This window comes from Bubalus bubalis, chromosome 5, assembly GCF_019923935.1.
Source record: "Bubalus bubalis isolate 160015118507 breed Murrah chromosome 5, NDDB_SH_1, whole genome shotgun sequence".
Classification (NCBI taxonomy): Eukaryota; Metazoa; Chordata; class Mammalia; order Artiodactyla; family Bovidae; genus Bubalus; species Bubalus bubalis.
The window spans coordinates 89,622,226-89,634,417 of record NC_059161.1 but is presented as its reverse complement, the minus strand read 5'-3'; the positions used below and the strand labels follow the sequence as shown (position 1 = coordinate 89,634,417).

Sequence of the window (12,192 nt, the reverse complement as noted above, 5' to 3'; positions counted from 1 at the left end):
GATAAAGAAGACCTCATAGCACCTTGTTGCTGTTCAGTCACTAAGTCATGTCCAACTCTTGTACAACCCCAAGGACTATAAGCCCACCAGGCTCCTCTGTCCATGGGATTCCCCAGGCAAGAATACTGGAGTGGAATGCCATTTCCTCCTCTAGGAGAATCTTCCTGACCCAGGGATGGAACCCGAGTCTTACGCATTGGCAGGTGGATTCTTTTCCATTGAGCCACGAGGAAGCCCTCATAGCACACATTAATTTCTTAAATTATCTGTGCACTGTTGCTTGTTGACTGGCTGTCTGTGTCACCAGCATGGGGGATCAGTGAGAGTGAGCCTCTCTGTTGGTCTCTGTTCTTGGTCACGGCTGGGTTCCCTGTGTTGAGAGTGGCCAGGCCCAAGTAGGTGCTATATTCTCCTTCTTCCACCCCCTTGCATTCCTGCTGATGCTTCTGCACTCACTCAATTCCTTCTTCTTTCAGTACAAATGTGTAAGTACTAGTGGAGGACCTACTCCTTGAAGTCCTTTTTCATCTCCCTCTCTGTTATGGGGCTGTGGTTAGTACTATTCAGATTCATCCTTAAGTGTGCTCGTATTAATCTGTAGGTCACTAGCTATTTGCCACGTTGAAGACTGGGCAAATATGATAACTTAATGTTTTCTGGTTGACATTTTCTGAATGATTACCTTTGTTCTTTGATGGTTTTTGGAGAAGGAAATGGCAGCCCACTCCAGTGCTCTTGCCTGGAAATTCCCATAGATGGAGGAGCCGGGTAAGCTACAGTCCATGTGACTTCACTTTCACTTTCTTTGATGCTTTTTATGATTCTAGAATAAATGAGTTGCTTCTCTTTCATTCTAGAAATCCTTCCTGTTTGATAAACGGCCACTCAGTCCTGAGATTAATGCTTTTAAGCAAGAGGAGTATTCCCAAAGTCTCCTGAAACAAATGGATCACAGACGGGAAAAGGACATAAAGCAAAGGCAAAACAGAGAGCTGATGGACCGCCTGGAACACGTGCAGCTCACAGAGGAGTGAGTCTCTGAAAAGACGGGTTTGGAATGTTCATGGGACACTTCTTCCCCTGTAGGATTGAATCATCGCTGGTAGTCCCGTTAGTACCGCTGTGCACATTAACCCAGCTAGCAGCCAGTACCATAGCATAACACTTCATTAGAAATGAGAAAAAGCCAGCATTATTATAACTACCATTATAGTAACAATGGCTGCTTATAATCATTTTGATTACAGAGTATCATTTTGTATTTTTAAGCGAGATATTATTTTTAAACTTTATTAATTTGGCTGCATCGGGTCTTCATTGTGGTTTGTGGGCTTCTCTCTAGCTGTGGTGTGCAGGCTCTAGGGCTGCAGCCTTAGCTGCCCCGTGGCATTTGGGGCCTTAGTTCCCTGACCAGGGATCCAACCTGCGTCCCCTGCATTGGAAGGCAGATTCTTAACTACTAGACCACCAGGGAAGTCCCCATTTTGAACTGTTTTGTGGTCACTAATCCTTGTAGATGGCAGAAAGGACCTGCTTGAGCAGGCTTCATTCCATTATTCCCAGATGACCACAAGGCAAAGCTGAGTTTTATTATAACTAAGAAGGGGGGTCCCGTGGAACCCAAGGGCAGAAATGTATGGGAGACCCAGGAGGGCTGAAACCAGGGTCTAAAATCCTTGTAAAAAACGCTTTCCATCTGCTAATATCCACAGCTCCTTAGTTGACATTGTCTGTATTCCAGCTGGCACTTGGATGAATTTCAATTCCAGATTTTTAGGAAAGAATCTGATTGGTCCTGCATGGGCTATTGGAGACCTAGGTTAGGGCCAGGGCCACAGAGTTCAAACATGCTAGAGGGGATACACTTCTGCTACTGGAGAGAAATAAAGGAGGCTGCTGGGATGAGAGAGAGACCTCCAAAACAAATAAGCAGCTAGATTCTGTGGCCAAAAAGCTGTTTTCTAGAAAATGCATATGTTTTGTTATATTCATTTTACAGATCATGTGGAGGTGGTATAAAACAGATGTGTGTTACAATAGGAAGATCACTCTAAAGGAATCTTGTGATGAATCATTTTATTGTGTTATAGACATTTTCTGCTTTCCTATCTAGATTTTTTTAAGCATGAGGGGAGAAGGGGTGCCTGACTTACTGGCAGTGCATTTGGAAAATATGGTTGGTCAGTTGCTTATTCTCTACCTGTCTGTCCTTGTCTGCGGGCTTTCCCAGTGGCTCAGTGATAGGGATCTGCCTGCAATGCAGGAGACCTGGGTCAGAAAGATCCCCTGGAGGAGGAAATGGCAACTCACTCCAGTGTTCTTGCCTGGAGAATCTCATGGTCAGAGAAACCTTGTGGGCTACAGTCTATGGGATCGCAAAGAGTTGGACACAACTGAAGTAACTTAGCAACAGCATCAGCTGTCCTTGTCTACTAGCTTATGGATTTGGATTTCTTTTTCTTTTTTAAAGTAAAAGTTCCTGGAAGGAAAAAAGTATCACTTTTTGTTTATCAGGTTCTTATTCCTATTAATATTTATTAAACACGTGCTGTTGATGTTAATCTGTGTTACGAAAGACTCTGTAAGAAACTGTGCCCTCACCTTCTCTTATTTGTAACTGCCAGACTTGCTGCGCAAAGAGCCAAATATATAAAAGATAAGATGGAAGAAACACAGTGTTACAAGAGAGCTCTGGATGCCCAGGTAAGGGGACATATTATTACTTTAAAATTGTGCAGTGTTTCTGGCTGCTTTTGGTCCCCATGGATGGAGTAGTTGAAATCTGTAGGAATGAACTGCCAAGGGCTGGAAACATGACATATTTGGGAACAATTCTTAAACTGATTAACTAGCTGTAATATAGATTGCACTGATGCTGTAAAATCTGGACCATGTGGGTATATCTGTCCCCACATAAGTGTTCTCTCCCCTTTATTGCTGTAAACAGTGATGTCCACATAGCACATGTTTAACTTTTTTAATGTTTCCCATATACACTGCAAACTACTGTAATTTACATGTGTTTCCTTGTTGTAAATAAGCTTCTCCTCCTATCCAGATTTTTTTTGTGTGTGTGTTCTACTAATTAACTACTTTTGCAGTTTTATTCCTTTGTTATTTTTCCTACTTTGTTTAGGGAAAAAATAGAAATGCTGGAATCCCCACCCTCCCCTAAAAAGGTGTGCAGTGTTTCAATAGCATTCTAAAAATGTGTGAATCCTGTAATTTATGAATGCCCTTCTGTGTTATCCATTTGGTGTTTTTTGAGGCCCTTGTTCCTCCCACCCAGGTGCTGGTTTTTGCTATGCCACGGCCTGTGCCTGACGTCTAGTCCCTGGTATAACTATAATCTGCATTCTGTGTGTCCCTGCCTCAGATAAAGAACAGATGCCCTCAGCTGCCCGTGTTTGAGCCAGACTCTTCTAAGCCCATCTTTGGTAAGAATGAGGGTGAGATGATGGTGGAAAAGCGAAAGAGAGACCAGAACTACATGAAGCATCAGATGGAGGCCGCTGCTAACCACAAGAGGAGAGCCATCCTGCACCAGCTGATGGACCAAAAGCGGGATTTGCTAATGCTTCAGAGGACACACAAAGAGTGAGACCCCTGGCTCTTTCCTCCTCCTCCTCCTCTCCTGCCCTCCAGAGAAGCAATCATAACAGAGAACACACTGAAGAGTTACCATGTGCAAAATATTGTTCTACACTTATTATATGCTTTATCTCGTTTCATCCCTACAACTCAACCTATGGACAAAAGCTTTTAGATTAATAACAGACCCATTTAAAAGGAATATTATGTATACATGTTTCTATAAGCATACATATTATATAATGATGTAAGATAACCAATAATGAATTCCAAATGCATTATCTTTTTCATACTCTTTTCCATTATGGTTTATTATAAGATGCTGACTATAGTTCTCTTACTGCTTTTCTATTTTATATATAGTAGTTTGTTAATCCCAAACTCCTAATTTACCCCTCCCCTACTTCCTTTCCCTTTTGGTAACCATAAGTTTGGAGAAGTATCTGTTCGAGTCTCATACCAATTCTTATCACATTATTTATTTGCTATATTTACTATCTTGTGTTGTTTTCTTTCTTACTATAGAGTTTTAAAAATACTCTTTAATCTCCATTTTTTAAAAAATTGAAGTACTTAGTATTTCATAGTTTTAAAAGCTTTCTTGTGATTGCATTGAGCAGCTAAGTTCACAGGTGACATCTAGGTTCTGCAGGTTTGGTTAAGAAGGATGTCCCTTTGGAACTATGTATTACTTGGTTGAGGTTTCCCAGGTGGCTCAGTGGTATAGAATCCACCTGCCAATGCAAGAGACACAGGTTCGATCCCTGGGTCAGAAAGATCCCCTGGAGAAGGCAATGGGCTACCCACTCCAGTATTTTTGCCTGGGAAATCCCATGGACAGAGAAGCTTCGTGGGCTACAGTCCCATGGAGTCGCAAAGAATCAGACACAACTTACAGACTAAACAATAACAACAAAGTCACAAAAATCTTTCTTGATCCTACTTCTCCCTCAAGTTAACTTTCCATAGTTTTCTTTCCCTGTACAGGACAATGTCTGAAAAGAGTTGTCCACCCCAGCATTGTCCATAGGTGAGTCACAAATGTGCCGTCCTGCTCAAATGGACACAAAGATATGAAACTCAGATCCTTTCTCAACCTCCACTAAATCCCTTCTGCAGAGAACTGTGCATATAGTAAGCTGTGCTGATGTTTGCTGGTGCAGGGGTGCTGAAGGTGAGAACATTCTGGAAATCAGAGCTCTGAGCAAACATGAACTGTGGTCTTTACTTGGTTATCTCTTTTGTTGGAGCTCTGATCATAAACTTCCTTTTCTGTACGGGCCAGGTCCTTGTCTTCTGTTTCTATATCCTTTACTAATTATTCCAGTCTCTCTCACTTCTCTTTTCTTTTCCAACTGGCCCACCTTTAGCCCATCTCAAGATGTGAATTTAGGTCTTCCTGTGGCAAATAGAAAGTCACTTTCTTTCAGAGAGAAATGATTTAGTCTGTGTGATCCAAAGATGCCTGCTGACATAATTTTACTTGTTTTACATTTTTTTCTTTAAACTTTCCTGTTTTTGTTTTTTAAAAATATAACAACTCATGCTCATTAAAATTATCAATGGGTGGAGAGATTTTTTTAAAAAAGGCTGATAATCTCTCTTACCAAGTAGTCTGTGTTAAGATTCAGTTCAGTTCAGTCGCTCAGTCATGTCCGACTCTTTGCGACCCCACGAATCACAGCACACCAGGCCTCCCTGTCCATCACCAACTCCCAGAGTTTACTCAGACTCACGTCCATCGAGTCGGTGATACCATCCAGCCATCTCATCCTCTGTTGTCCCCTTTTCCTCCTGCCCCCAATCCCTCCCAGCATCAGAGACTTTTCCAATGAGTCAACTCTTCGAATGAGGTGGCCAAAGTACTGGAGTTTCAGCTTTAGCATCATTCCTTCCAATGAACACCCAAGACTGATCTCCTTTAGAATGGACTGGTTGGATCTCCTTGCAGTCCAAGGGACTCTCAAGAGTCTGCTCCAACACCACAGTTCAAAAGCATCAATTCTTCGGTGCTCAGCTTTCTTCACAGTCCAACTCTCACATCCATACATGACCACTGGAAAAACCATAGCCTTGACTAGACGGACCTTTGTTGGCATAGTAATGTCTCTGCTTTTTAATATGCTATCTAGGTTGGTCATAACTTTTCTTCCAAGGAGTAAGCGTCTTTTAATTTCATGGCTGCAATCATTAGCCTTCTATATTTTTTCCTATTTCTTTTACAAACGTATTAAAAAATGTACACATATATATATTTTCCCTTCCATTTTGCAAATGAAAATAAGGTGTGTGAGATCTTATATATAACTCCACAACCCAACCTTTCTTTAACCTAATAATGTGACGTTAATTTGTATTTAGGTCAGTACATATATAAAAAAATTCATTTTTCTTTAATAACAGCATATTATCTATAATATATAATATGGTTTATATAGTTTAACTTTTGCACCATTGATGAACATTCACTTTATTCCCAGGTATTTTGCCATTACACCAATTCGGCATTAAACACTTTTCTTATATATCTTATACTGGTTGTTTTGTTTCTATTGGATAAATTCCTAAAATTGGTATTGCTGTTAGTGGGAATGTAAATTGGTACAACCACTATGGCAAACAGTGGTGGTTTCTCAAAAAAAATTAGAATCACTGTTCAGTTCAGTTCAGTTGCTCAGTCGTGTCCGACTCTTTGGCACCCCATGGACTACAGCACGCCAGGCCTCTGTCCATCACCAACTCCTGGAGTTCACTCAGACTCATGTCCATCGAGTCGGTGATGCCATCCAGCCATCTCATCCTCTGTCATCCATCCCCTTCTCCTGCCTTCAATCTTTCCCAGCATCAGGGTCTTTTCAAATAAGTCATCTCTTTGCATGAGGTGGCCAAAGTACTGGAGTTTCAGCTTTAGCATCATTCCTTCCAAAGAACACCCAGGACTGATCTCCTTTAGAATGGACTGGTTGGATCTCCTTGCTGTCCAAGGACCCCTCAAGAGTCTTCTCCAACACTACAGTTCAAAAGCATCAATTCTTCAGGGCTCAGCTTTCTTCACAGTCCAACTCTCACATCCATACATGACCACTGGTAAAACCATAGCCTTAACTAGATGGACCTATGTTGGCAAAGTAATGTCTCTGATTTTTAATATGCTGTCTAGGTTGGTCATAACTTTTCTTCCAAGGAGTAAGCGTCTTTTAATTTCATGGCTGCAATCACCATCTGCACTGATTTTGGAGCCCCCAAAAATAAAGTCTGCCACTGTTTCCCCATCTATTTGCCATGAAGTGATGGGACCAGATGCCATGATCTTAGTTTTCTGAATGTTGAGCTTTAAGCCAACTTTTTCACTCTCCTCTTTCACGTTCATCAAGAGGCTCTTTAGTTCTTCCTTACTTTCTGCCATAGGGTGGTGTCATCTGCATATCTGAGGTTATTAATATTTCTCCTGGCAATCTTGATTCTAGCTTGTGCTTCATCCAGCCCAGCGTTTCTCTTGATGTCCTCTGCATATAAGTTAAATAAGCAGGGTGACAATACATAGCCTTGACGTACTCCTTTTCCTATTTGGAAACAGTCTGTTGTTCCATGTCCAGTTCTAACTGTTTCTTCCTGACCTGCATACAGGTTTCTCAAGAGACAGGTCAGGTGGTCTGGTATTCCCATCTCTTTCAGAATTTTCTGGTTTATTGTGATCCACACAGTCAAAGGCTTTGGCATAGTCAATAAAGCAGAAATAGATGTTTTTCTGGAACTGTATGATTCCACAATTCCACTTATGTGTACATAACCAAAATATTTGAAAGCATACTCTTTCAGAGATATTTGTACACTTATGTTCATAGAAGCATTATTTATGATAGTCAAGAAATAGCAACCTAAATATCCAATCACAAATGAATGGATAAATAAAGTGTGGCACACACATACATGGACTATTATGCAGCCTTAAAAAGAAAGTTCTGACACATGCAACAATGTGGATGAACCTTGAGGACACTATGTTAAGTGAAATAAACCAGCCACACAAAAAAAGACACTGTATGGCTTAATTTACATAAGGTAATTAGAGTAGTAATTAGAGTAGTCTAATTCATGGAAACAAAGTAGAAGGGTAGTTGACAGGTTGGGGGAGAGAAAAGTAGGGAGTTGTTTAATGGGTTTAGAATTTCAATTTTGCAAGGTGAAAAAAGGTATTTTATATATGTTAGATATATTCTCACTGATTGCACGACAGTGGGAATATACTTAACACCATATATCTGTATGTTTAGAAATGATTAAGAAAGTCAATTTTATGTGTTTTTTTTTTTACTACAATTTAAAAAACTGAAAAGATAAAAAATGTTATGAAAAATGTATATAATAGGTACCATTCAGTCATTGAACTCCCATTGTGTGATAGGAATTGGCACTTTCTGAACATTATCCTACTTAATCTCCATAATGACCACACAGTAGCTATTGAATCAACGCTTGTTAGAGGATAATGTGGCCGTGCTATTTTAGAAGTGAACCAGCACAGAGCATGTGACAGGTTTTTATCGGCGGGTCCTGACACCTAGTGGTGGTTGGTACCAGTAACACAAGAGTCTTTAGAGCAGCAGGCTAAATCAAGGGTCACATTCAGTGAAGTCCCTTCCAGAATTTAATGAGAACTGACTGTAAGAGTTTTAGCTTGGCAAGAAAGAGACACATTTATATTGAGGCCAGTTTAGGGTGATTCACAACAGCCGTGAGTATGTGTTTGGAGATCAGAGGTAGAAACAACATTGGGAATGCTGGAACACTCTACTTGAAGGGAGATATTATACTGCAGTCATTTCTTTGATGACATGACCCTCAAACACTTTTTTTTTAAACCTTCTTCACAATGTTGGATACATTCTTCATTCACTTTCTTTTGCCTAGTCATTTGTCCCCGCCGCACCCCCCCACCCCCCGCCCCCACCTTTCTAACCATTCATTTGTTTGCCTGTCTACATTGTCTTGTAAAACTCCTGGAAGAACTGGTGGGCCAGCTACTGAGAGTCTGGACTAAAAGGAAAGAAACAAAGTATGGGAAACCATGTGAGATGAATCTTCAGATCAGCTAAATTAGCCTCAAAGGAAATGGATGGCTTTAAAAGCTGAATTTAATTGGAAGGGGGTTTTAATACTACTAATTTAAACCCAGATTGATGATGAAAAGCCTTAGATCCATAAATTATTTGCAGGAGTTTCACCATGTTTTTACAGTGTTCATGTCTCTTAGTCTGTTTCAAAGGGTGGGGAACAAAACCAGGAAGTTTCCTGTTTAACTTAGAATAAAAGGAATGGGGCTCGTAAGGCTGGTGCCTTTCCCAGTATTACAAATGGAATCAGACTGTTCTGTTCTCTCTAGGCACTTGGCAGACAGAAATGCTGAGCTTGAGCGAGTGAACAGAATCAACCAAAGCTTACAGGACGATTGGGAAAGGAGTGCTGTCATGAAGAAGCATCGAGACTTGGAGGAGAAGGCTTTTGAGCGGTAATACCTGATTGCATCTGAAGTTTTATTTGCAAAGCAAATCCCCTCTGCATCTTGTTTAGTTCCTACTAATCCTGGGATGACAGATAGGTTTTAAGTGTCAACTTCAGTTTATTAGCATTGACTACCTAGAGAGCTTAGTGAGGAGGAAAGAATTCTGGGTTCAGTGGGAAATACTGCTGTGACCTGGGACGGCAACTGCTGTGTTGTATGCTATATGTTTGCCATCTCTGTGCTGATCTTTGCCTCTGTGTAATAGGTTTGTTTTCTTTTTGTGGAGGCTGGGGAGGCCTGGGGAGAGGGGAAGAGTGTGGAAATTCTCTTTGGAAATAATTAGCTGGAAATAGGAATTAGAAATAGAGTGTTTCTGCCTGAATGCATATTAGGCTTATGGAATGATCTCATAAGAACAGAGTCATGGGGCTGTGGTTAAGACTGGCAATCAGAAGTGAGATGCCCAACCAAGAACACCTTCCTGAAATGTATTATATTCCCGCTCACTCTTCCCTGCTATCTATTTACAATCTAGAGTCAGGGAATCTAGATGTTTTTAAGAATTAACACTAACTTTAGAGAGGCAGCTAATACTTTTTGCCTTATTTTTTATTATTTCTAAGGTGGGGAAATTAAACATTGGCCTGACTTGGCTAACACAGGAATTTGGGGGATCAAATAAAGAGATAGAAAATCATTATACTTTAAAAATTGAAAATGCTTTACACATATAAGGTATGATTTCATAGAATATTAAAAACTTGAAGAAACAAAGTCTATACAATCAAACATTACAAAAACCTGAAAATACCAAAGTAACATTCAATTGCTAATTATCAACAATGCTTTATCATAAAAAATTGTTACAGTGGATCTTGATCTGTAACTAACCTTTTCCTTTTAGATTTTAAGGCATTCCTCACCTATCTTTCTAATGGGCAGAACCCATATTTTGTGACAATGAAAGTATAAGGGATGATGTGGAAAACAGATTTCAAAGAAGTGGGGTTGTTTGGCCTAGAGAAGAGGAAGAGAAAGGGAAGTTGGATATTTTAAACCATTGTCTTAATGTTGTGAAAAAGCAGGTAAAAGGCAATAAGATTAATTAGTGTCAGGGAGATTTTAGTTGGATTTTGGAAGAAGGCTTGGCTAATGTTGCGATAAAGGATAGTGACATAACACACGCTTGAGTGGCAGGATGGCCCGACTGCTCCATGGCCACAGCAAAATGGACCTCTCACCTTAAGACGTAGGGCAAGCTGTGGGCAGGGACTCAAGTGAACGGCAGACAGGGAGGAGGAATTGGTTGGTGTTAAAAAGAAAACAAAGTAAAAGCAAAATTAAGGTTCATGTGTATGCGGTTGGCTTCCCTGATAGCTCAGTTGGTAAACAATCCACCTGCAATGCAAAAGACCCTGGTTCGATTCCTGAGTCGGGAAGATCCCCTGGAGAAGGGAATGGCTATCCACTGCAGTATTTTGGCCTGGAGAATTCCATGGACTGTATAATCCATGGGGTCGAAAAGAGTTGGATACTACTGAGTGACTTTCACTTTCACTTTGTATGCAGTTAGTTTGTGATACTCCTTCCTATCCCCAAAGGAAGCCAGGTAGGTCTCCCCTGCCCATTGACAAGGCTGTCTTTTTTTTTTCCTTTGAGGATTATCACTGATGTGTTTTTTTAATAGAATCCCACCTGTACAGGAATTTTGATAGGGTAGAGGAGAACACCGTGGAGACTCTCCTGCATCATAGAGGAAAATGGCTGAAGTGGAAAAGCAGCCATTGCCATCCCTTCATCTCTGCTTCCAACTGCTTTTGTCCTCTTTCTCTGTCTCCACTTTCTCTCCTGCCCTCCACTCACCAGAGGCTCCTGGCCCTCTGGGTCTTTTCACTGAAATCTAGTCTTCCCTGTCTTCACTGTTTGCTGATAACCAGCAGCTCAATGGCTTGATCTTCTCTCAAAAGCTGTCTCCTGGGAAGCCCGACAGGTGAAGGTCCCACACAGGGCCAAGCAGCAAACACCAAAGCTCTGGAGTTTTCCCATTGCCACTGACTGTGTGCCTCTGGGCAGGTCTTGTGTTCTCTGAGGGTTTAGGTTGGGTGAGGGGAGAAGACTTGGGGTCAGACAGGAAGGTACCACTCAGAGCCTGTTATTGACCTGGAAGGAGACGCGGGAGATGCCTTACCTGGGGTGACCAGCAGGTGGCGGCGCAGGGTATCACGGATGGACCGGAAGCTCCTGGAGGGCGGGGACCCGGCGCTGCTCCTGCACGCCGTCCTGGCTCCAGCTTCCAGGTGAAGCGCGCAGCAAGGACTCAGGGGACGCTGGCCGATGACGGCTCTTCCTCCGTCTCTGCAGGGCCTCCGACAAGCTCTTCCTGCTGGACCAATGTGAGAAGTACCGGCGCTGCAAGCAGTGCCAGAGGCGCACCTCCAACAGGGGCGAGAGCAACCTGTGGCCCCTCAACAAGTACATGCACGGCTCCCGGCTGTTCGTATAAAACCCAGAGTCTGGGCCTGCGTCTCCTGGGGAAAGTCTTTTTTTTTTTTTTTTAAGGGTGATGGTGAAACTTCATGTTTTTACTTTAGAGGGGAAAAAAAAAAAATTACTGTGCTATTCTGGTGCTTTTTGGAGTAGATCGGATTCCTATAGACGGCTTCTTCCTGCTTGTCTCCCTCCCAACCCTCCCCAGGCCACCAAGGAGCCTGGACTGGGAAGTGGAACCCCGCTTCACTGTGGTCGGGAGTGGGGTGCTGACCCAACCCACCACCCGCTCTGTGACTTTGTTTAGGAACCTTTATTTTTCTTCACCTATAATGAAGAGTGTCATAATAAATACTTTCTATGAGTTTTGACTGTGCAGAACAATTCGTGATGGTGAATCATACCACGCCTCCCCCAGCCCTAGATTTTCCCAAGGCTGGAAATGTGTGAACCTCCCGAAGGTAGGTCAGGCTATTTGCTTCAGGCGGTCATAGCAATGCTTCTGGAGTTTTCTAGTTGATGACACACCTGGGACTTGTTGGGATCTCAGGGATATTTTTCCCTTGGTGAGCTTCTGGCCAACCATTCCACCATTTTGCCTGTTTCTACAC

The 12,192-nt window shown here is 42.0% G+C and overlaps 1 protein-coding gene across 1 annotated transcript in view; it reads left to right on the top strand.

Moving 5' to 3' along the window:
- Nucleotides 1-11,967, top strand: part of CCDC81 (coiled-coil domain containing 81) — a 42,461-nt gene extending 30,494 nt beyond the window's left edge. Inside the window, exons 11-15 of the mRNA XM_025286190.2 lie at nt 858-1,030; nt 2,625-2,703; nt 3,377-3,597; nt 8,975-9,100; nt 11,456-11,967. Of these exons, the coding sequence (XP_025141975.2) occupies nt 858-1,030; nt 2,625-2,703; nt 3,377-3,597; nt 8,975-9,100; nt 11,456-11,597 (741 nt within the window). The 3' untranslated portion in view covers nt 11,598-11,967. The remainder of the gene's footprint in view (nt 1-857; nt 1,031-2,624; nt 2,704-3,376; nt 3,598-8,974; nt 9,101-11,455) is intronic.
- Nucleotides 11,968-12,192: the final 225 nt, after the last annotated feature.